Source organism: Wyeomyia smithii, chromosome 3, assembly GCF_029784165.1.
Source record: "Wyeomyia smithii strain HCP4-BCI-WySm-NY-G18 chromosome 3, ASM2978416v1, whole genome shotgun sequence".
NCBI classification, from domain to species: domain Eukaryota; kingdom Metazoa; phylum Arthropoda; class Insecta; order Diptera; family Culicidae; genus Wyeomyia; species Wyeomyia smithii.
In genome coordinates, this window is record NC_073696.1 from 229315638 (window position 1) to 229341697 (window position 26060).

General features: G+C 37.5%; 1 protein-coding gene across 9 annotated transcripts in view; it reads right to left on the reverse strand.

Annotated features, from left to right (window-relative positions):
• LOC129730999 (period circadian protein-like) overlaps window positions 1-24777 on the reverse strand; it is a 30079-nt gene extending 5302 nt beyond the window's left edge. Inside the window, exons 1-5 of one of the 9 annotated variants that reach the window (XM_055690687.1) lie at window positions 24412-24777; window positions 24111-24348; window positions 8577-8875; window positions 6469-8525; window positions 6206-6394 (exon numbers count right to left, since the gene is read on the reverse strand). In XM_055690687.1, coding sequence (XP_055546662.1) covers window positions 6206-6394; window positions 6469-8525; window positions 8577-8875; window positions 24111-24214 — 2649 coding nt within the window. In that variant the 5' untranslated portion in view covers window positions 24215-24348; window positions 24412-24777. Of the gene's footprint in view, window positions 1-6205; window positions 6395-6468; window positions 8526-8576; window positions 8876-24110 lie in introns of all 9 variants that reach the window. The other 8 variants (XM_055690694.1, XM_055690692.1, XM_055690693.1 and 5 more) reach the window with 8 other exon arrangements.
• Window positions 24778-26060: the final 1283 nt, after the last annotated feature.

The following is a 26060-nucleotide window of genomic DNA, read 5'->3' on the forward strand; positions in this document are numbered from 1 at the left end:
TCGTTACGAACCCGTAGGGTAAAGACTACAGGATCGTGATGACCAAGACTCAATGCGTATTAACGCCTGCCAAGCGATCCCCAGCGATGCTGGAGCTGGAGCGTGTCATCGAGGATTTTTTCCACGCCACGAGCCAAGTTCTTGGCTTCCGGTGGCTCAGTCTCACGTCCGACGTTCCAGTATCTCAAATACAGACCAGGGATGGTCGGCCAACCTGCCGGACATCCAATCTATGAGCGATAACAGGAATGTCGATGTTGAGGGGGAGACAAGGGTTACGAAGGAGGTAATTGTAAACTCCTTAAAGGTAAACAAGGCACGGTGACTAGATGGAATCCTTAACCTGGTCATCAATACGGTCACAAAAGTGGCCCCGGGGGCTCGGGTAGCAATGCAGAAGTACCCGGATGACTGCCTCTAATAAGTTGGGAAACCGCCGGGGGACACCACTGCCAGCAAAGTGTTCGAGAGGGTTATCCTCAACTGACTGATGAAGTACACAGAGAGTGTAAACGGTCTGGCAAGTAACCAATTCGGCTTCCGGAAAGGTAGGTCCACGGTGAATGATATTCCCTGAGTGGTGGAAGTCCAGTGTAAGAGAAGGGGTATACGCTATTGCGCAATCATCACGCTTGAGGTGACATAACTTAGGACGCTTGAGACTACATAACTTAGGAGCATCCATAGAACGCCCAGTTTACAACATGGATTAAAGTCATAACTGCGTCCAAATCACCGTATGAGTACTGCAAGGTTCCATCCTGGGTCTGGTGTTGTGGAATATTATGCAGGACGGAGTGTTGAAGCGGTTGATGACGGCTGCGCATTGCGTGGATGCATTCAAGTAAATTGGAGTAGGCGCGCCTTAAGACGGAACTGACGGTGTGAATAACCATAAATGAGAGTAACAGGGGGTCGTCAGAGATTGTACCATTACCTCAAAGCGATCTTTGAAACTCTTGGGGGTTATGGCTGATGACAAGCTTAGGTTTAAGAGCCACGTCAACTATGTCTGTAAGAGGACTCAGGTGGTTTCGTCTGGTTCGTGGCTTCGTCCATACTTAGGTATGTGTGGCCAGTGTGGTCCAAAGCGCTAGATACTAAGCGTTATCGTGGTAAACTGGAAAGTACCTACAGGCTTGCAAGTGCGTATCGTACGTTGCAATCTGCATGAATAAGTTAACTTTCACCTGGCACTAGCACAGATGTTAGACCATGGCTACTTCAGGCAGAATCCTGCAGGTGGCCCGAGTGCGTGGATGCGGAGGAAACCGCTGAGCATGTCTTTTTTGTATGCTCTTGCCTTGCGCATCCGAGGAGTCACATAATGGTGGTGAGCGGCCAGGCACTACTCCGGATAACTTAGTTCGGAAGATGTGCGGAAACTCGGACAACTGGAGTGCGGTTTGTGCAGCCGTGTCCCGGGAAAATAAGGGCTGGAGGCCGGAGGGTTTTTAGTGGTTTTCGAACTATCTTCTCGAGTGTCTGTAAAGCAGATTGAAAAAAAATCTACATCTTTTTTTAAATCAAGGGACACAATCACAAAAAGCAATTTGTTTTTTATTTATAGCTTCTTAGGCTGCTATCAAGCATATTTCAACTAAATGAACGAAAGCTTATTAAGCTGTTATACAAAAAAATATATGCTGGGAGTATAACAGCCCCGGCTGGGACATATATGTATCGAAAGGCGATAACTTTTTTGGATGCCTATTTTGCTCCGATGGCCTGTATTCCTTATGCTCAATTACAGAGCAAGTCTTCGATCACTGCCTCCTGGAAGAGCTTCACGAAGCAATGCCGAAAAAGAAGCTTATGATAGCCACTCAGATCGGAACTCGAGGTAAAGTGTTTAATGTTTTTAGATCAAAGTCATCCGTAAGAAAACTAAGTGACGTGCAGATAGAGGTAAAGATAGATCACACGAACGGTGATTTGAGTTACAGGCGAGAATTGATTTGTGGAATCTAACCGACGGAAAGCGGAAAATTAGCGAAGTTATTCAGAAATTCCTCGTCAACTACTTTGATCCCCGGAGCTTCTAAAGAGATTACACTTCCTGAAGGATTCTCCTATTGTTTTCGTTACTACTAATCCTCATGACAAGAATTAGACGATAGATTCGAAAGTTATTGAGCTTTGAATGAAGTCACTTATGCTAATTTCCAACCAATGGAATCATGTGAATTCCGTGTGGGGATGAAACATTGCATTTGAGCAATTCTCGCTGAAACCAGGCGACTAGGTGCACAAAGTCCTTCGAATTTGATATAAATGAAAGTATTAGCTAGGAATAGAGAAAAACCAAATTCATCCACCTAGCGGTCAGACCCAGCCTTTCTCATTTAAACTTTTATTTGTAAAAATAGATTTACATGAACGCTTCAATCCAATAAATGTATATTCACTCTTAAAAAATATTGATGTTGTAATCTATACATATAAAAATGCAATCCGGTCTGTCTGTCTGTCTGATCCATATAGGCTCGAAAATTACCGAACCGATCGGCGTGAAAATTTGTATGTAGGGGTTTTTGGTGCCGATAAAGGTTCCCATGATAGTTTGAGACCCCTCCCTTTTCTGGAAGGGAGGGGTCCCATAAAAATGAAACATAAATTTCTGCACAACTCAAGAACAAACCAAGCAAATGAAACCGAATTTGGCATGTAGATGTTTTAAGGGGTAAAAAATATGTCCATAATGTTTTGACACCCCTACTTTTTTTTGGATAGGAGGGATGCCATACAAATGAAACACAAATTTCTGCACATCTCGAGAGCTAACCAACTAAATGAAACCAAATTTGGCAGGTGAATGTTTTAGTGGTAAAATATATGTTCCATAATCGACCTTAGGCAACATTTTGGATTGTAAGATAGCAACTTCCGGTTTCTGGAAATCAGCCTAAAATGGACGATTTCCAATAAATATGAGTATCTCCGGAACCAGAAAGATGCACAGAAGCTAAAAATTGATCACAGACACAATCTTGAATTTTTAGATGGTTACTTCCGTTGTCTGGCAAACAGCCGGAAATGACCAAATACCATTCAATATGAATGTTCTCGGAACCAGAATTACGCCCAGATGACAGAAATTGATTTCACAGGCAATTTTAAAGTTCAAAATGACGACCTTTGGTTTCTGAGAAACAGCCCAAAGTGACAAAATACCATCCAATATGAGTATCTCCGGAGCCAGAATGTTGCAAGAACACCACTATGAATTGTAGGATGGCAGCTTCTGGTTTCTGAAAAACAGCCAAAATGGCCGATATCCGTCTGATATGAGTATCTCCGGGCCTAGAATGATACACAGAAGCTGAAATCGACCACACATCCCATTTTGGATTCTAGGTTGGCGACTTCCGGTTCCTGGGAAACAGCCGAAAATGATCGAATAACACCCAATATGGGTGTTTCTTCAACCAGAATGACGCTCAGAGGCTACAAATTATCTCAAATACCGTTTTGAAATCCAAGATGGCGACTTCCGGTTTGTGAAAAACAGCCCTTAATAACCAAATACCATCCAATATGAGTATATCTGGAACTTAAATGATGCAATGAGCTAACAATTGACCTCAGGCACCATTTTGAATTGCTGAATGGCAACTTTTAGGAAACAGTCGAAAATGACCGAATAATACTCAAGATGAATATTTCTGTAATCGAGATGATGCATAGAAACCAAACATTGGCCCTGGACACCATTTTGAATTTAAAGACGACCACTTTTAGTTTCTGGAAAACAACCAAAATAAATAAATACCTCCCAATATGGGTATTTCCGGTGTCAGATTGATGTCAGAAAGTCTGCTAAAAATGACCGAATACCACCCAATATGAATATATTTAGAATTAGGGCGATGTACAGAAGCCAAAAGTCGAGGATATTGTCATTTCGATAAATCCAATCATTTTAAACGATTTGTTCTTTGACTTTGATCTTATCCTATGGCCGGGTCGTCGTGCATTTGCAGACTTTTAACACATCGCAAGGAATCAATTAAATTGGAACGTTCAAATAGTACGATACCACATTTAAATTATGTTGAGGCCACATATATCGATCAAAGCAGGTATAGTTTTAAATAGTCTTAGAATTTCTTCGCCTTCCATAACTTTTGAGCCACATCAAATTGTTATGAAGTATGTTATTTGTAAGTTCGAGAGATGACTCGTTCGTATGACACTAGTTATGTTCAAATAAGTCATGTAATCTTTGAGATAATAGACTTCCGTTGTTTTATTAACAATTTAATACATAACGGTTGCTTAAGTTCGATTATAATTAAATGAAATGGGAACGTATGGGGCAGCCAATAGGGTTATGTGGCAGCTATACATTTCATTTGACACTAATTTTGTAGAAATCGGGTCAGCCATTTTTGAGGAAAGTGAGTGAGCCCAAGTAGTCTTCGGAATACGTTCCTTTTCATAGCCTGATTTCACATTTTCAAACATAACAGGCAAAGTAATAGTCCGATTGCAAAACAAATCAATAGGGTCTTATGGGGCAGCTAGACCTTCCATTTGACACTGATTTTATGAAAATCGGCCCAGCCATCTCTGAGAAACAGGAGTGAGATTGAACAGTCTTCAGAACACGTTTCTTTTCATTACTTTTGAACCCCAAGTTCAATCTTCATAAAATTCAAAAGTCAAGGATTTTTAAGGTAGCCCGTTCATTTGAAACCAATTTTGTTCAAATCGGTTGTGTAGTTTTTGAGATAATGATGTTTCGTGATTTTCACATTTTGATACATAACCTCTAAACTAAAAATCCGATTTCAATAAAATTTAATAGGGTCTTATGAGACAACAAGACCTTTCATTTGCAATTAATTTCATGAAAATCGGTCCAGCCATCTCTGAGAAAAGTGAGTGAGAATAAAAATCTGCACATACAAACACACACACATACAGAAAATGCTCAGCTCGTCGAGCTGAGTCGAGTTATATATGCCATTCGGCCCTTTGGAGCACTTTTATACCTTTGGTTTTTCCAGTGATTGCTATACCTTTCTAGGAGAAAGGCAAAAATGATTATGCCATTTTTGTTTGATAGAATTTGTTGATTGTGAAATAGTTTCTAGAAAAGTGGAAAATTTTACAATTCTTGATGTTGTATTTGAGCTATATCTCTGAAATTTGTTATGAAACCTACCACAAATAGCACTTTTCTGTAAAGTGGAATGATATAGCTTTTATTTGGAGCAATCAGAATTTTGGCTGCCATCTTGAATTTATCCGCCATCTTGGATTATATCAGAAAAATGCAATTCTGGCCGTGTTCGCAACTACCGATTTTCGATCTGAGACAAGCATTGGAAAGCTGAGAAAAAATGCTATAAGATGCAAGAAAAAAATTAGGTGAGCATCAGTGTTAACTTACCAATTGAACCAATTTTCCGGACGAAGTTTTAACATAATCAATGCATTTCGGGCAATGATGGCGGCCAAAATTCTGATTACTCCAAATGAAAGCCATATCATTCCTCTTCATAGAAAAGTGCTACTTGTAGTAGGTTCCATAACGAATTTCAGAGATATAGCTCAAATAAAACATCAAAAATTGTAAAAATTTTCACTTTTCTAGAAACTATTTCACCCCTTGGTGACCGAGGGTTCAACAAATTCAATCAAACAAAAATGGCACAATCATTTTTTCTCTATTCCCAACTAATATGTGCATTTATATCAAATTCGAAAGACCTTGTGCATCTAGTGGCCTGGTTTCAGCGAGAATTGCTCATTTCGATGAAAAAACGCAACATAGATAAAAGAATGTAAATATTATTCGGGCTCTTCGCAATAGTCGGCGGAATGGCGGTTATGGCGTCTGTATTCTAGGATGCGCACAGAATAGTCCGTTTTGCGAAAGCAATCAAATAGATTGACAAATAGGTGAAAGTTATAGTCTTCTTTCATCTTATTTGCCTGACTTGCCTTCCAGTGACCTGACAACTAATAAGTTAATATGGAAGTAATTGCCGAATGAAAAGGCTGTTTTGTGGCTGTATTTACTTTACAATTACCTTATAGTGTGATAAATTATGGGACAAAGATCGAAAGTGGATATTGACATTGATTGACTGTACCCATCCGAATCAACCGAACCAAACAAGGAACACCATAAGTCCGAGAACAACCCTGGCGTAAGTGGTTCCAAAAAGGGCTTCCAGATAAGACTAAATTTTACCCGTTCTAACATCAATGCAGGTGCAATACTTCCCCTAGTGAAATTCGAGTCCTGACTCGGCTCACGGAAGTCACATACCGGTGCCGATGTTGTAGATGGTGCTGAAGGTGCTCTACCGCCCCGTTCGCCCGGTTGGGTTGTAACGTCCACTTGTACAGCCCTGCTAACTGTTGATTTCTTCGCTTGCTGCTGTTTCGAAAGAGGGTCAAATAATGGGATTTTCAATAGATAGTATAGTTTGACGATTAGTACGAGTAACATACATTATGATCGTCGTCGGTGGCAGGTGCACAGGGAATAGGAATCGATTGACAGGGCATTACTTGACACATCAACAAAGGATATATCAGACACTGTTGAGGGATTTGCAGCTGGGGGCACATCACACCGGTCATGAGCGGGAATGCGTTCAGATGCTCTGGAGTGGGATTGTTTGGGTTGTTGGATTGATGATTCGTCGCTAGTATGAAGCTGGAAGGTGCAGTGCTGGGTTTGGCCTGCATAGATGAAACACTCACTGCAATTGGTGGCCACACTTGACCCACGCGGGGAAGTGCGTATGAGAGTGACGATAGTTGGGGGTTGTTTGTGACCGCTGTGGTAGTCACGATGATATCCCGTGGATCAGTGGAAGTACAAATTGCTGTTGTTATATCGCTCGTTTTGGGATTTGTGTTGTGCTGATGTTTGACGGATTTCGATGTATCTCCCTCCCAGGAGAATGACGGTCCTCGCTTGATTCCATGGCTTTCAGTGGGGGCGAGGGTTTTGTCAAAGTTATCCTTTGGGGTTTCGCCCCGAAATAGGACATGTTGTGCGTCACGATGCTTCTTTAGCATAACTTTTTGCATATCTACGTTGTGTTTGTACAGTAATTCCTCGGTTAAGGCTCGCGGTTGGAAATAATTTTTATTTCGTTTTTCATCTTTATTTCCTATAGTAAATAGATTCACATCCGTAGAACTGCCAGGTTTTAAAGGATCACATACGTTAATGACTGGGCAACTGTCAAAAAATCTCTGAATATTATCATTATAGTTCAACTGATTATAGCTTAGCAGGGTGTCGGATGTGGTTTTGCTATCCAATCCTTCATGATGTGGAGATACCTCTCCAATGATCATAGAGTCGCGCTTAGAAGAAGTAAATTCAGAATTGCTAGGGAGTGTGGAACCGGTCATCTCACTGATTATTTGTTCCATGAAAGCGTTTAACGTTTTGCATTGCTTTGAAAATATTTGCTTCTTCTCACTTGGGGACTCAACGATCGGTCTTTTCAAAAGTTGTACAATTTGTTCTTCCACCGACTTCGCCTCCTTGAGAAGCTCTTCCGGAAAGCTGTGCAATGCTCCGAGTTCCGAGACGCCAGTAGCGAATACGTCGGGATTTGATGGCCCTCTAAGTACATGGTGGTTACCAATAATGAACTCAATCTCTTTATTCCACGGGTTGATAAAGCTGATCCACTCCGTTTGCAGTGGAATATAGCAGCCATTTTTTATTAGAAATCGGCAAGGCTGACTCACCCATGAGCCAGTGATTTGACCTTTGATGATTGCCGATTCACATGCTTTCTTGAATATGGATATATCCTCGGGGTGATAAAGTTCCATTATCGAACGGCCGAGAATATCTTGCGGTAAATAGCCGATTGATTTGACAGAATTTTCATCCACATATTTTAGTATTCCACCGATCGTGTGGCGGGTGCTGAACCGCAGTTGTTTATTGTCCAACGATTCATTAGGCTCTTTATAAATACTAAAAACCGGTTGAGCGCAGATCACTAGTATAATATTCGTGGCACTCTTCGAGCTCGTAAGTTCTTTGCCTTCTAAAGGTGCCTTCCGGAACATTAAAGTCAACCTGTACGGTTGGTAGATTACGGAAGACTTGGTAATACAGAAACCTACATTCCTTAATCCTCGATACTTCCGTAACATGACGTACAGAAAATTTGTTTGTTCTTTCTGATTAGAATCACTCAGGGCGAGCATCACGTTCGAGGTAATTTGGTTAGAAAATGTCGCCCGATCTCTGGGATGAACGAAGTCAATGAAGGATCTGCCGAGCCACATATCCCTCGGAAAGCCCAGGCTGTGGGTAATGTCTGGTGTTGTATATAAAACTGCACCATCCTGCAGAGATATTACGCAGCAGAATCCATTATCCGATTCCGGTAGGCTTGTTTCATTGCGGAATTGATCTTCCACGCTGACCCATGGTTCCTGGAACTCAAATTTGGTGTCCAACGGTCTCGGTGAGGTCCATCGAACCGACTTTTTCAAGGTATCACTATCCATTAAGCAGGAAGAATTCTCTGAAAAAGGTATGTTAGTTTCATATGCTTATAGATAAGTGTTGGGTTTACCTTTCTTATCACAAGCCTCCTTTGGGCTTGAGGTCGAAGCAATAGCCTCCGTTGGTGGAACAATAAACTGATGCTGCTGGTCGGTGTTGTCTGTTTGAGAAGCCAAAAACGATTCGTTTTCGCCTAGACTCGAGCCCGTGACAATGGATTCGGTCGAGCATTTTATCTTCTTCTTTTTGCGATTCTTATCCTTGGCGCGCTTGATCAAGCGGTGAGCTTTAATCGCGACTACATCAGGTCTGGAGTGTCCTCGGGTTCCGTAACCGCTGCTGCTGGATAAACAGCTCCGACCACTACCACTGGGAACAGAGATGCGTTTGAGTGTTAAATCTTTCGAAAAGGCTTGTATTTATTGTGTTACGCATATGGAGCAGATAGTGAATTGTTTTGTCAATGTTTATTTAAGTATTCTAATCGAATGAAGTTGCTTGATTTTCGAAATTTGCATATTGATGACTGACGGATGATAAGGACTCGAACCCAAAAAAAAAAAAAAAAACGAAGCCTGTGAATCGCAATCTTACTAAGTGCTGTCGAAATTAAAACACAATGCGAAATGATTTTCTTCCGAGTAAATGAAATGAAATCGGCAAATTGACATGTTAAAATATTGAAAAAAAAGTAGAAATTATCGGGAACTTTCTGTTTTTTGCATGTCGCCTTGCTTTGAGTGAGAAAAATTATTTTATGATTGCTTTTAGGTGATTACTATTATGATTGTTGCATGAGATTCTCCTAGTTTAAGTGTGCTTTTAAACCTCATTTCACTGCGTAAATTGATTGACACTGGTCATACTTTTCTAATTCACTAAATGTTGTACCTACTTCATAATGTATTGTTATTCTTACAAAAAATGTTAGTAGAAAATTGACACTTTATTTTCTCCAACTATAAACCTGTTCAGTTTTCCGGCGATAATCCGGATCGCAGCTTTTTTTTTAGCATGAGATATCAAGAAAATCTATTTGACTGACTGTGGTAATCTCGTCTCGAGAAATTCTTTGATTTAATATATCATCTAGTAAATTTCAAAGAAATACGTGTATATGGAATATTAAATTTAAATTACTGTAGATTAAATTAGTTTTGACAAATAACAAACCCTTCGAAGCAATATATATATATATTTTTATATATATTTTTTATATTTTGTCATATAATTTTTTTCAACATACTCGTATGCTAATGAATGAAGGAATTTAAAACTTTTCTGATTATTTTGGCTTTAATAGTCAAAATAAATGAAAAAATAATGCAGCACTTGAAATAATGAAAACATGCTTGAACAGGGTAAGGTAATCATACGCAGTTTGAATATATATTGAAAATTACCGTGGCACAGGCATTGAGCAAATAAAATTGAATATTAGAAAACTGAGAATATTCGAAATTGTTTAAACCTAAATAAGCAGGACATCTAATTGTTTTTGGTTTTGGCGTTTAAACAAATACCCAATAACAAAACTTTCACCTGCCTACTTTACTGTCGCACCAACTCTATAGAAATAGATCTCTTAAGGTGAAACTGTGTTGGAGTCAAATATAGCCGTCTTTGAGTCACCAGTTTGAGGTCGACTTCGAATTTTCAAAACCACAAGACCCGGTAATAGTTAATGCGTTCCCTGTGAAAACGCTACACGGTGCTGCGCTGGACCTTTATTATAAAAAAATTGTCCATCAAATCCAAGTATAGGGGTCAACTCTTAGGTCATTTTACACCTCTGGTTAAATTTAAAAAAAAAACCCAAAAAATTTAAAAAAAAATGGCTCAGATGTCAAATGTCTTAGAAATGCTTTAAACGTCAAGATCTTGTGTTATCTAAAAAAATCGGAAAAAACTAGGGCCATACCAAGGGTGCCTATGGTAAACAGAACTCAGGATCGAACAATGTTGGTCCCATTTCTGTACAAAGGGAGATTCCGGGATCAGGTCCCGTCGGGATGCGGTATATTTTTCCAAATCCGTATCATATTTTCAGTTCGCTTATTTTTCGCTTCCTCTGCTTAGTGTCGAAAATTTCTTTTTGAATTTCCAAGAAAACTAAAAATTTCAAGATTTTCGATTCTCATTCAACATTTTTGGGTCTATTATGCACAAATTATGAGCACGTTGTACAAGTTAAACAAGTTAACATTAGTTGTGCAAACCCAGAGGGCAATACCAAGGGTGCCTATGGTGAACAGAACTCAGGATCGAACAATATTGGTTCCATTTTCGTCCAAACAGGTTACTCACGCCCCTCGTTAGACTCTGGAAAACCTTAAACTGCTGCTGGTTGATTAATGCCCCGGAGGGAGACGATCCGAACATTCATACATACTTTTGGAGACTATTCCAATCAGAGGAATAATGGTGCCTCCGAAAAATGGAAATCAGAGCAACAATGCCTAATAAAATAAAATTGATTCAGGTGAACCTCCACCACGCAAAAAAACTTGCACCTTCCTATGTAGCAGGTTTACCCGTGAAAACTCAAACGTAGCTCTAATCCAAGAGCCTACAATTCTTTTTGATAGCTTAGCTTAGCTTGACTGACCGCACATATCAATGGTTGCACTCCGTGATTGAATCCGAATTGAATTGAATCCGAATCAGTAAAATTGCACAGTGAATCAACTGAATGGGGTTGGGAGTGACCGAACATTATCATTGTACAAGTTTTAGTGACTCAATACTTTGAAGGATCAATATCGACGCCGGCCACGTTAATCAGGTGTGAAGAGGAACGGAATATTAGTGTGACCTTTGCTATTTGGAGACCGTGTTAACCTCTGCATCTCCACAAAAGTCACAGGAAGGAGGTTTTGGTTAGTAGGGGAGAGGTCATTGGATCAGGATTCACTTTGATAAGTGATGCGATCGTACATATAACTCCTACCCGTCTCTATTCAGCTATTTTCGGTTTATGCTATATTCAGCCGCCTGACTAGAAAAGCACAATTAGCTTATTTATATTCGGTACCAGTTTAGACCAAGAAACATAAAAAATGCCTTTGGGGCCGCGCACAGGTGTGCATGGTTTATTTCAATAGGGAACATTGTTTAAATTTGCTGATTTGAGACCGATATACACAATACAATGCTATTGAAGCCACGCACCTTAGGGTAATGGGGGTATTTTGGCCAGCTTTGGGAAGTGTTCGCTTAGTTCATTAAAAACAAACACAATTTTTCAACATAAACATCGACTCTATTATACCATTGTTAAAAACTAAGTGTCTATTTTAATACACACCGTTCAACAATGCAATATATTGAAAAATATCCTAGAAATATCAAAATTTCTACGACGTACTAAAAACATATTTTGGTCCACCAAATTTTTACTTTGGTCCACCTTTATATCTAGAGACGTGTATGGAAATACTTCGGACTAATTATATTTAAGATCATCATCGGTATTTTTAGAGCAAAAATAGTGGTTTTGAGGATAACATCCTTCTGCTGTGAATTTTTGTAAATTTTAGGCATTTAAAAATGAAATGATTTGGATTATGGCGCTTTGACAGGCATTCTCATCCAATTTTATATCGTTAAATGTGATAAATTAAGAATTAATTACCTGTAAATTGTCACAAGCTGCTTCTTTGTTCACATGCAACGGCTGAACGGTGAACAAAGAGATGTCCAAACTTGGCATGGCCAAAACATGTTCACTCCAGAAAGAGGGAAACATTTTTCGGCCATGCGTTTAACTACTTTTTCAACTTTTTCCAACATATTAGAGTATACAAACTGTTTCTTTGACATTTTATTGATGTTACTACAACAACGAATTGTTTCAAAAGCATACATATTTGTTACAATAGCTTCCGGACGTTGACTTGTATATTACCACTTCCTCTTGACTTTGGGTTGACTCAGCCATGACTTTGAATGTGTATGAACTAATTCCAAAATAACACTACCTAGAGCCAGTTTTTCGCCGAAAATTTTTGTGTAGTATGATTCTTAGATGTGTTATTCGATGTTGCATGCAAAGTTTTCTAATATTCATTGAAATTATCAGATAAAATGCGTAAAATGTCACCGGGTGGACCAAAATATGCATGTGGGCCAAAATACCCCCGTTACCCTATACTACACGACGTTGATCTGATTTAAACCAATAAACCATAAGAAGGTTTTTGGGGACACACACAAATGTGTGCGATTTACTTGAATGAAATACAAAGGTTATTCTTTTTTTTTTTGGAAGCGAGCTAACCTAACATAAAATAAAAATGTGGTTTGTATAGTAAATATTAGAATGCGCGAATTTCACGTTTTTACATACATACTAGGGTGCCAGCCAAAATGGTCATCTCGAATTTAAAAAAAAACCCTATACAAAATGTTCACCTGCTCGAAAAAACACCCTGTGCAAAATTTCAGCTCAAACGGATTTAAAATGGGGTGGCGCAAAGCGATTGAACTTTGGCTTTTTTGAAAACCGAAAAATCACCCAAGGGGGGGGGGTACGTGAAATTTCGGTTTTCGAAATTTTTTTTTGATGCCAAATGACTTAAAAACGTATGAAACGTCGAGAATTGGTGTCATCTGAAAAAATTTTTTTTTGCAAAAATCTGCTCTCTGGGACTTAGTCGTTTTTTCAATTGTGGAAGGCAAAGTTCAAAATGTTTAGAATTTTTCTTTGGAAATTGATCACTAGTCTCTCGAAATAGCTTGTATAATGATATACCCTATAACTTGCATCGAATACAGTATGTTTCATTAGGGTTCATTTATTCGGCATAGGGTGGTTCATAATATTGTGAAAAATGAGTATAAAATAAAAAAAGCACTTCGGTTCGTTTGATTGGTGTGACGTCTTCGACAAAGTTGTAGAAAATAATTCGGCCTTTCCAAAAAAATTACATTAAAAAAATTATTCGTTCAAAAGTTAGAAGAAAGATTAAAAATTAATTATTCAAAAGGGTTGAGCCAATGAAACCAGTCCAATCATATAGATATAAAGAAAAATAAGTTATCATTTTTTTTCTGAAAAAAAAAAATTTTCTATTATTTTTTTAAAGGCATATTTTTTCTGAAAGGACAAATCTACAACTTTGCCGACGGTTTATTTGATTGGCATAGTGTATCTGGCAAAGTTGTAAATAATAATGTAAATCCTCCTCCAAAAAAATGTACCCTGAAAAAAAATAAATTTAAAAAATATAACTTTTTCTGATTTCTCCATGGCCGGTTTCGTTGTTCAGGAAAACTTTCGTAGTTTTTATAAAAAAAAATCAGTTTTTTAAATGGGCTGTTTTTGATAATTAATTTATAACTTTCTTTTATTTTTTTCAAATAAGTAATTTGTTTTCAGAATGTATTTTTTTTAAAAAACAAAACTATTGTCTACAACTTTGCCGAAGATGTCACACCGCAAAAACGAACTGTGTTGGCTCTAAAAATTTTTGTAATCATCAATACCTATCCGAAATAGCGTTTTCCAATTGCTTTTCAAAAATGAGTTGTGTTTCAATAAATTAAACCAATAGCACAAAATGGCATCTTTTGCCTATAAAAACGTTTATGCAAGGTTCAGCCAATGGGCTCGTTCACGTTCTGATGATGTAAACTTGACAGAAAATGTATGGTCGAACTGTCAAAACGACGCAAACCCAGAAACAACGAGTCAAATGTGTTGCGCATCTGATTGAGATCCCTATACTCTCATTATCACTGAATAACATCGATACAGTCTTTTGTCCGATTATATATGCCAGAGCACTGTGTGTTCAATCAAGTGTTGGCAAAGGACATTATTGTGGTAAATAAAACGAATAAATTGTCTGGTACAACATTCGAAAAACGAGTGCAAGAGTCTTAGAAAGTAGATTTTTCAAACAAAGTAACAACATATTCCATCAGTTTCCACCGTTTCATTTAAAAGTTTAAGACACTAGGAATCGAAAACATTTTTCAAATATTAAAACTCTATGTACCTCCCGTGTGTGATTTTGCAAATGACATGAAAGCATTCAACATTTTCCACGAGACACAATCTTAATTTTGGTTGAGATATTTTTTTTTTGCACAGAGTAGTTTGATACATTTTGTAAATTTGTTTTGTAATATTCTGCCATTTTACTTATAATTTTTCCAATTCAACATTGCCACCCTAACGACAATGATATAACAAATATTATATTTTCAGGAATTTTTCTATTGGTATTCAGTGAAAAGTGATTTTTTTTGTTTAATACTAATTTTTACAAAATATTATGAACCACCCTATGTCGAATAAATGAACCACCCTAATGAAACATAATGTATTCGATGCTAGTTATAGTGTATATCATTATACAAGCCATTTCGAAAGACTAGTGATCAATTTCAAAAGATAAATTCTAAACATTTTGAACTCCGCCTTCCACAATTGGAAAAACGACTAAGTCCCAGAGAGTAAATTTTTGCAAAAAAAAAAAAATTTCAGATGACACCAATTCTCGACGTTTCATGCGTTTTTAAGTCATTTGGCATCAAAAAATATTTTTCGAAAACCGAAATGGCATATGAGCTTTATTCTCCATTCCTCCGTCTGGCAACAAAACTTTAATCCTGAAGCCCTACTAGTTTTTTTATTTAACGTTTTTGTCAATATACGGCGCACGAGATGTGGGCACCGAGTCACAAAATGTGCTAGGCCGACCAAGAATTCAAATATTTGTCTATTACTTATCCAAAATATCCTCGAGAAAGCAAATGCAGTTCTTTGGAAGGCGTATTCGATTAAACACAATATTTATCGACTCAACGAAATCTTCTCCGATTTGCGATGTATCTATATAGTGTGCGCGGGCAGACTCCGGCTGAACGGTGATGATGACCAGAGAGATATGATCAAATATCAAAAAAAAAAAAAAAATTCATATATCAGCAAAACTCGCCCGGGATGAAGACGCGCTTACAACGAAACATAAGGAACGATCGCTTCAATCTTCCTGGTCGACACAGACGCGCAGGAACCTGGCGTTTACGTCGATTTTTTCGACGTACGAGTTGCCTGTTAAATATGAAAATTGGCAAAGTTTCATGCATCCAAAGCCTCAAAAATTAAAAAAAGCAGATATACATATTATCCAGAACATAGTATTAAATTTGTTGACAAAGCCATAAATAGAATATATAAAATATTATATAAAACAATTGCACAAAAGCTAGTAAAACCAAATCAAAGCATATGATTATGGTAAAACGCATACTCCAAACTCCCACAAACTATACTCACATTTTCTTGACGAAAACAATGCTTGTCAATGAAACCTTGCGAGAAAACAGACCGCGCACAACCATGCTAATCGGGTGAATTGAACAATGTTACACGCTCAGCTCATTTCTAATACTAGCACCATTATAGAGAAACAAAAAAACTGTGTACCTATCTGTAGATAGCCCTAGACTCACATCGCCCAGCAGAATTTCACCGGGGAAGCAGCACATCCAGAGCGATGATCCTGCCTCATGCCCTAACTGTCGCGACATGTCGGTTTCGCCAAGAACTTGGACCTTGGAAGCGAATTGTAAGCCACGCACAGTGCGCTCCGCTATCCGGACAGACAATATAGGCAACAATTCCAAATATAATGGTAACTGCAGGCTTATGCACAAAACAAAACTCAAAAACGCAAAAATTTTGACGCGAAACTTTTTCTCAACCGTTTTTGGTCACAGTTTGCTTCGATCTCCAATTGTAAGCTTCTTTATGATAGTACACAATCTGCTCCTAAGGCAACAATCCTTATCGGGGAAAAAATAACATTTATATCCGTTACAGAATTCATCAGTAGAGACGATGTGGCATTAATGGAGATCATCATAACTTTTGCCTGTTTCCCAAAAGATAACGTTGAGATTTCTCCCAAACAAGTTGCTGCGCTTGTTCAACACTGTAAAGGATGTGATGCAAATGACCACCACACAATTTAAGGTAGCAGTGACATCGATGTTAGCGGTGATTGTTTACTTCACTATTTAATTCCACATAACATAAACATTTCTAATCAAGGTAATGATCCAACATTTGTTACCAGTATTAGACAAAAAGTTCTTGATCTAACGCTTCCAAGGATATTATAGTCCCCTTTCTGGTGGAGATGTTCCGGGCTAGAAAGATACTTAGCTAAATTTTTAGTAAATGGCGAAAAGTCTGCGTCATATTTATTCCTAAGGCATACAGACCAATCAGTCTAACTTCTGTCATTTCGAAAATAATGTAAAAAGTCATTGATCTACACATCAAATTATCATATTTGCACAGTGAACCATTGAACAAATTCCAGTTTGCCTCTCAATCTGGTAAATCAACTTAAACTGCACTTCAAACGTTGGACTCAAAGCCAGAGAATTTTTTTGATGCTAAAAAAATCCCACTGACAGCTGTTCTAGACATTTAGGGGGCATTTGTGTGAAGCATTGCACGAATCTATAAAGGAAAGCTATGCAAAATCGCGGTTTCGACATGTGCATTAGACTGGGACACGGTTGTATGGGAAAAAGCGATGGTGTTATTTTTTCGCTCATATGCACTTTTCGTGTTCTTTATGGGTCCTATAGAGCAAGATCGCGCCAAATCACCGATGGTCGAATATCGACCATTTTTAATTTGAATGAAACTTTGCACACGTATTTGGCTCAGCAAACTGAGCATTTTTCACAGGTGGAGAGATTTTTTACACCCATGAGTTACATTCTAAAAGGGCGTACTCCTTTTGGCATAGGTTTTATTCGAAGCATTGTAGCCCAGAAACCGTTGGTTGTATAGAAAAACTGTCTGAGAATGAGTTGCAGGGAATTAAAAATGTATCATAAAAAAAATATACACTGTACAAAAAAAAAATTGTTTTGACCAAGAAAAATTAAAAATAAACATTAAATTTCAATTTAAAAAAAAAAGAGTTGAATTTTTTTTAATTTTTTTTTTAAAGAAACTTAACGTTAATACGCAACTTTAAAAAAAAGTCCAGGATGGAGAAATGAAAAATAATTTTTTATGGTAGATTAATTTTTTTATGAAACTTCTAATTCAAACATTTTTCAAAATATTTGTATTCTGATAATTTTAAAAGAAGCAGAGAGTCATTTTGAATTAAAAAGCTCTTGGTAGTAAACATTCTAAAGGCATTGGTTTTCAAGTTATTTCTTATTTAAGCTCGAACAATTATTAAAATTTAGGAAAATACACGTTTTTCTTAATTTGTCCATGGTTCTCCAGCAAAAACCATACGTTCATTGAAATGCTTGATCAAAAATATACAATTCATTCTTTGACAACAAAACGATTGAGCGAACGGTTCTTAAGAAAAGAGTTAAATGTTCGAAGTGATATAAATATATATAAGAATCAAATATTTATTTTCGAGTTTTATTATCTTAGGAACATATTTTTTTATGACATAGATACTTTACAGAACTAGTTTCACCTTATATTTTATATACACCATAAGTAAATGATTCGTCATCTTTTGAAAACAGCTTCGTTTGTATCTTATTTTGAAATCGGAACAAACGAATGATACTTTTGTGTGCCAGCTATTATTTTAGATTTTTTGGAAATATTGCTCCAATTGCCAATTGATTAATAATGATAATGATGTGATATATTTCAACACAAGTTACAAACGTTGTAACTTGCACACAATTTTTTCTATTATATATATTATATATATAATATATATATATATATATATATATATATATATATATATATATATATATATATATATATATATATATATATATATATATATATATGTATATATATATATATATATATATATATATATATATATATATATATATATATATATATATATATATATATATATATATATATATATATATATATAATTATATTATATATATCCTATTTTTTATTCTCAATGTTGTTTATTTTTTGCCCTCCTCTTAGCTAACTTTGATAACAGTGGACATAAAAACTATTCAAAATTTGTATCAGCCTAAGGGCATCCTTAACAGTACCCCGTTTGGTAGCGCTCTATCATCACTTCATACCGTACCGGTCGCTGAAAAACGTGCTAGAGAAATAGTAGCCGAGCATCCGGGGAGCATCGCGCTCTCAAATTTAGCAGCCCGATAACAGCGCTGCTGAAGGTTTATGCTGGATGAAACGTCAAACTGAGACGATAGCAACGACCGGTGTGAAAACGGGTGAGTGAGCAAAATAGCCGCGCTGTACACAGCCGCCATAACAACTCAAATGGTACCGCACTGTTAAGGGGTTATATACCTTTTTAGTTTTCAAAAAACCGAAAAAAAATTTATTGTATTATCTTCAAATACAACATCTTGAGAACATTTTCACAAATTTTCATAAAGATCTGAGCAATAGGAAGAAAGTTAGAACGATTTGCAGCGCGCCTCGCCACGGCCGCATAAGCTAAACTTGAAACTTTACACGCGATTATCTCGGAATTGTGTTTTCCGAAAAATGACTTTGCCGTGATCCTGATTGCGGGAAAACTACTGAACCAATTCCCTTCATCTTTTTTTTTTTTATATTTTTGTTATGAAATTCGCCGGTCCTTGAACGATCGCTTTTTAAAACATATAGCTACATTTTGCCGCAAAAAAATTTTTAATGCAATTTTGGGGCTCAAAACGTGCATTTTTTGGGAAAAACGTTCCCATTTGTACTGAAAACAAAATACTCATAAAAGCGATCCTTCAAGGACCCGGCACACTTCTAAACTAATGAAATAATATGAGTTTTTTTATTTCGGTTGACCCGCTAAGTCTCTATCAGGATCACCGCAAGCCTCTGCAAAAAAAAAGCGTTTCGGGGAAACGGCCATCACTCGAGTAATAATTGCTATATCTCAAAATCAAACGTATTTTTTTGTTGTTGATAAACTGTACTTTCAGAAAAATACCCCTTTGATGCAATGAAAATGGTGCTATGCACTTAAAAATAGATTCAAACTTCCCTCATTCTTCTCGACCAAAAAGGTATATAACCCCTTAAGGATGCCCTAAATTTGCCGACAACTTCACGGCCCCCCCTAGATGAGCTTCACGGCCTCCTTTCCGGCCGTAGAACCCCAGTTGGGAACCACTTATCTAGAGTATGCAATCCCAAATGCAAACAACGCTCTTTGGGCTTTTTTCTTGTATAGACTTCCTCACTGCGACCAGAATGGTAGATTTATTGTGAGATATGCCCGGGTGTCTGCTGTATCCCGCACTTCTATTATTAGCAATACCGCTATTGAGAAGCGGTATTGCTTATTATTATTGTTCATCAGTGCTTGTGTGTAATGTGATACTCTTCCTTTTACACGCTTACTGTTTTACTATTCCGATGCTCGTTCCTCTTGCCAAATATCACCAATTATAGTTCCCTGGAGAAGTTTCGTCCTTTTGGCCAGTTTCATTAATAAGAGGGACTTATGTTTTTGTTTAGAGGAAGTCACGCAAAAGTGTCAGCGTAAAGGAAGAGTAAGTGGTGGGGAGCCTGAAAACGAACCCATATTTAAAAGTCCAGTTTTGAACATCGAATAGCCTACTAAGATTCGAACCCACGACCATTCGCTTCACAAAGCGGACTTTGTAACCTTGCGGCTACGCAGCTCCCCTCTATGGGCTTGCAGCAATGAGGACCAGTGATGCCACATTTTCATCTGTATTTTGAAGCTCAAAAAATTTTGTCACCTTGGTAACATTTCAAAAAATTTGTATAAAAATCTGCCTATGTACTGTCCTGTCATACCCTTCTCGAGAAAAAAAAATAAAATATAGATTGTTCAACATCTCGTGATTCATTCATGCACACGCTTACGCGTAGCATATACATATAATGAAACCTCAGACACGCTCAACAGTGTTTGAGTTTATTTCGTTTTACAACTAAATAAAAAACTTTTTTTGCGACCTCATGAAAACCAAAAAAATCTGTATTATTCCCAGAAAATCTGTAGTCTGTATACACAGATATCTACATGAACAATACCTTAAAAATCTGTATAAATACAGATAAATCTATATTTATGGCATCATTGGTGGGGACACAAGCCGAAGATAATTCACTTGATATACTCGGTAATAGTGAGACTCAGAGTAACATATGCTTCACTAGTGTGATGGTCTAAAATTACAAAAATATCAGCCCAGAAAAAGCTAGATTAACTTCAACGTCTGGCAAGTTTATCAATAACTGGAGCGATGGCCAGTGCACCATCTAAAGCCTTAGAAACTTTTTCATATCTTCTTCCCTTGCATCAACATGTATAAGGGGCCATCCACATACCACGTGGACAGACTTTAAACGATTTTAACCCTCCCTGGTCTTTCTGGTCTCTGAGCGTCATTCTGGAAACGCCCATGTTGGGTGGTATTTGGTAATTTTCGACTGTTTTCCAGACACCGGAAGTCGCCTTCTTAGAATTCAAAATGGTGTCTGTCATCGATTTCTAGCTTCTGTGCATCATTTTGGTTCTGGAGGTACTCATATTGGACGGAAACCGGCCATTTTCGGCTGTTTTCCAGAAACCATCCAAGTTGCCATCTTGGATTTCAGAGGGGCATTTGAAGAAAATTTCTGGTCTCTGAGCGTCATTCTCGTTAAAGAAACATGCATATTGGGTGGCATTTGGTCATTTCCGGCTGTTTTCCAGACAGCGGAAGTCGTCATCTTAGAATTCAAAATGATGTCTGTGATCGATTTGTAGCTTCTGTGCATCATCCTGGTTCCGGAGGTACTCATATTGGATGGAAATCGGTCATTTTCGGTTGTTTCCAGAATGCTAAATTTGGTTCCATTTACTCGATTATTTCTGGAGTTGTGAAAAAATTTGAGTTTCATTTGTAGGAAACCCCACCCTTTCAGATAAAGGAAGGGTGTCAAACTATTATGGACTACCCCTAAAAATATTCACCTACCAAATTTGGTTCCATTTACTTGGTTAGTTCTCGAGATGTGCATAAATTTGTGTTTAATATGTTTGGAACTTCTCCTTTTCAGAAGAGGGATGGGTGTCGAACCAATATGGACATATTTTCTACCCCTAAAGACATCCATATGCCAAATTTGGTTCCATTTGCTTGGTTAGTTTTCGAGTTGTGCAAAAATTTGTGTTTCATTTGTATGGGACCCCTCTTTTCCAGAAAAGGGAGGGGTCTCGAACTATCTTAGTCACCTTCCTCGGCCCCTAAAATCTTTATATACAAAATTTCACGCCGATCGGTTCAGTAGTTTCCAAGCCTATTTGGATCAAACAGACAGACAGACAGAATTGCATATTTATATGTTTAGATAGTTCAACCGATTACCGTGATGGTAGCGTACTTCTATTTATGTTTAATTTTCGGTGGAAGCTTTTAGAGGATGATTATAAAATAACTAAATAACTGTCGAGATTCACCTGTTTTGAACTACTATCATATTAGTGCTGTTCATTGCACCTTCTGCAATCTCATTTCTTCGTTGCATGGAAATTCTATTTTCGTGCATTCTACCATTTTCCTTTGAATTTTCTTAGTTTTCACACCGCAACAATTTGCTTTGGACAAAGACAAACACAACAAAACAAAGCCAGCTCTAATCAGATGATCCGTTGTAAAGTTATGGGCGGTCGCACATATTATGTAACTTTTTTTATATATAAGATTTCAGCTTATTTTTTCGTTAACTTTAACAACATATAGAATAAAGATTGGGTGGATTAGAACAAATAGAACTTAAAAAAGTTTTGAGTACTCGAGCTAAACTTCAAGAAAAACTATTGACATCATGATTCCGCTTGCCCCTTTTTACCTTATACATTCTTAAAATTATCGAAAAAATCAGCTATAATATGATATAACTTTGTAAGAAAAAGTCCTGGAGATATGTGGTCTCCAACAAAAACGTGTGTTTTGTATGCCCAAATGCTTATTTAGAACAACGTTTACTTGTAAAATGTAACTAACAAAAGTTAAGTACAAAAAAACTAACTTTCAAGTAACTTTTATTTAAAATACTCTGTAACTCTGTACCCAATTAAGGTCGAATTTTTGTTTGTTCAGCAAAGTATCATATTTTTGCACGTTCTCAAACTTTGCCAAAAAAACCATTCTCTTAAAACAAAATAAAAAAAGTATTTTTATTATATGAAAATCTACTGTAACATATGCTTACTGTACTCTAATATGGATGGATTGGGACAAATGCAACCTAAAAGAGTTTATAGTACTTTAGCCTAACTTAAAAAAAAGCTGTTTGTTCTTAAAGTTATCAAAAAATAAGCTGAAAAATGATGTAACCTCGTAAGGAAAAGCCCTGGAGATGTATGGTCTTTGGAAGAAATATGTGTTTTGTGTGCCCTAACAATTCCTTTGAACAACACTTTCGTATAAAATGTAACTAACAAAAGTTAAGTACAAAAAACTAAGTTTTATGTAAGTTTCATATAGCATACTTTATAACTTTGTACCGAATGAAAATGAGATTTTCATTTGTTTCATATTAAGTTTCATATTTTTGAATCTCCTACAACTTTTCTGAATAAATCATTCCTCTATCTCTAAACACAAAAAAAGTTGTTTTTTTTTATTTTTAGCATAGTAAACTTTTCGTAATTTCTGACAATTTGCGATTATGCGAGTCATTCATACAAACAATTGTTCCGTAGACTCTATAAAGCTAAGATGAAGCTGAAAGGTGCTATGGAATTAGGTTCCTCTTTTTGCCTTATTGGACCACTGTGCGCTGGGGTCACTGGACCAGGAATTAATATCAATTCCAATGGTTGATGCCAACTGGAGTGCTTCCTTTCAAAGCAAGACTCAGCTCAGCTCAGACTTGTCGTGAACTTCGTGTTAAAGTTGACGCCCGTGTATCTTCGAGTTTCTGCAATCTAACCGAAATGCCTCAAGGTAGCAACTTAGGTCCGCTGTTGTTTACGCTTTTATTTCAACGACGTTGCTTCGGAATTGCCTCTGGGTTGCAAATTCATCTCCGCCGATGACTTGAAAAAATATTTGGTGGTTCGTTCAATTGCAGACGCTGTTTGCATATCTAGCTGAATCCGTTCACGGCCTGGTGCTCTCGCAACAAACTAATCGTGAGCGTACCAAAATGCTCCGTCATGGCGGTCCATCGCGAAAAAAAAAAGATTTTTTTTGATTATTGCATTAACAGGACTTCACTCCGAAGGGTTGAGCAAATGAATGACTTGGGGGTCGTCCTGGATCCAATACAATCATTCAACAACCACTACATCTCGATAATTGCCAAGGCTAATCGACAACAGTTTCGCCATAAAATAAAAACTTGCTCTCAGGTTTAAAGGTTTTCATTAGTTGTATAATTCTACTGGCACTTATAACTTTTCAACCTAAAAAAACTTCCAAAACAAAAAGCCTAACTAAAAACTTTTATGCAGTCGATCAAAAACCTGTTCACTTTTATTTCGTCTACTACGCATGACATGAAAATATACAATCTCACTGCGATCCGAAATATCTCCGGGAAAATGGTACTTTACTTCTATTTTTTTTAATTCAGCCCTAAACGGTTAACTAAAAAGCTCCCAGTTTTATCAACTCTCACCTCCACTGCGAACGACTGTTGCCACTGTTGGAGCATCCTGACTCGGATACTTTAGTGTTGTGAGTCGACTCGGCTGGATCCAGATTCATTCCGCCAGAAATCATTACGATTAACCGATCAATTTTGCTCTGCTCGATACACTAACAAACAGTTGAGTTAATCCGTGAAATTGGTCGCACCCGGGAGGCGGTTTGGATTCGCCCGAGTGTCCTTCCTAGCGATCTGGTTTTTCGGTGAACTAAAATGTCGAGACACGATTGAATTGCTGATTGCTCTTTTTCTTCACTTTGGATCACCGTACAATTTAAAGCATGAATCATTCATCACAAATGGTTAACTTCATTTCACTAGCCGATTGTTTGCTATAGGCACTAGGTTTAGGTGAATCACTGTTAAGACACTACAAGATCTGGTACACTATTTCAATTTCCTTTGATCACTAACTAGAAAATGTCTCCTATTCGATGAGTGAAGTGCTGATATCAACAGGCACATGTACGGTCATGTGCCCTACAGACTATAGAGTTATTGCTGATTTAGCACACAAGTTTTAAGTTAGTTAAAGTATTGCAGCGTAGTTTCTAACATAAGCTTAGCAGTTAACCGATATTGAATGTACGCGTTGGAACTTCGATTCCGATGGAGAACTTTACTCCACGACCGATGCCCGTAGACTGATTGTGCAGTCAGCCGGGATTAAACCAACAAGCCAGCTGTGGGCAAAGCAAACGGGAACCATTAGAATTCTCACCGGTGCACGCCAACGTCATCACGTTTCTTCTCTCGGATTCTCTGGCCGGTTTGTGCGCGCCACTGCATACGGACGCTAGGTCAGTAAGTCACACGCTGCGCCACGTGAGTGTCGTAACAGTGTTTGTTTTTCTTTCGCTCCCGCGATTCGTAATAGACAAGCCTGGCGTTTGCGACATGCCGGTTCTGCTCGAATAACGACGACGCCAGGATACGAATGTGTGCTGTGGGCAATGCGGCGTAAATTGGGACGCCCCGGTGGGTGCGTTCTATCGTTTAAGTAGTCCAATGAAATTAAAAGTTTATTCGCTGAAAAACCGGGTTATTGTCGCACTCTAGTTTCGATTTTGCAACTTTGCTGCAGTCTGAGATATTTCAGGTTGAAAAAAACATTGTTTGAATGTAAGCTTAAGTTCAAGGTTAAAAAAACTGTCTACGGCTATCAACGTTTACAAGCATTTCATTAAGCAGGTTAGATTGTTTTTGTGCCTAACTTTTTGTATTCAGTTGTAGTTAACAAAATCACTAGAACCCCAACATTAGAAAGAATGATTTCGTGTATTATTTAGGCACAGGCTGTAGGGTAGTAGAATATTGCGTTTTTTGCATTAACCTGAAAAAATCAGGATTGAAATTCATTAAACATGAAGTTTTGTGAAACATTTTCAGCAACTCGAAAAAAAGTTCGAATGATGTGCCAATAATTCTACAGACTCCATTGAATTTTATTGTGAAGAAAATTATGTTTTGAACAGAAAACCGTTTGTATAGAAAATTACGTTTTGTATAGAAAACCATTTCGGGGCATTGAAATATTAAAAGATATAAATTTATGGCAAAAAACGTATGCCACAAGACCATAGTGCATTGGACGAAAATAAATACAATCTGTGAATATTCCAACATTTTGAAAACGATTGATTCAAAAGTATTTCTTAATCTCCTCCGCAGCTCTGCCCATGCTCGTTTATCGGAAGAGAAATTAGAAGAGCAGCTCACATTGCACCTTACGTAACCCGGGCAGAGACACAGCGTGGTGACCAGATGATGCCAGGAATATTGATTTGTTTAATTTTACCTCTTTTCTGATCAGTATTCGCATTCGTGGGATAGCATCTCCATAGGCTGGCATGTTTTGTCATGGGAATTTGAATTTTTCGTGACGGTTAGCGAAGTATCCGGAATACATTATTCGTGGGA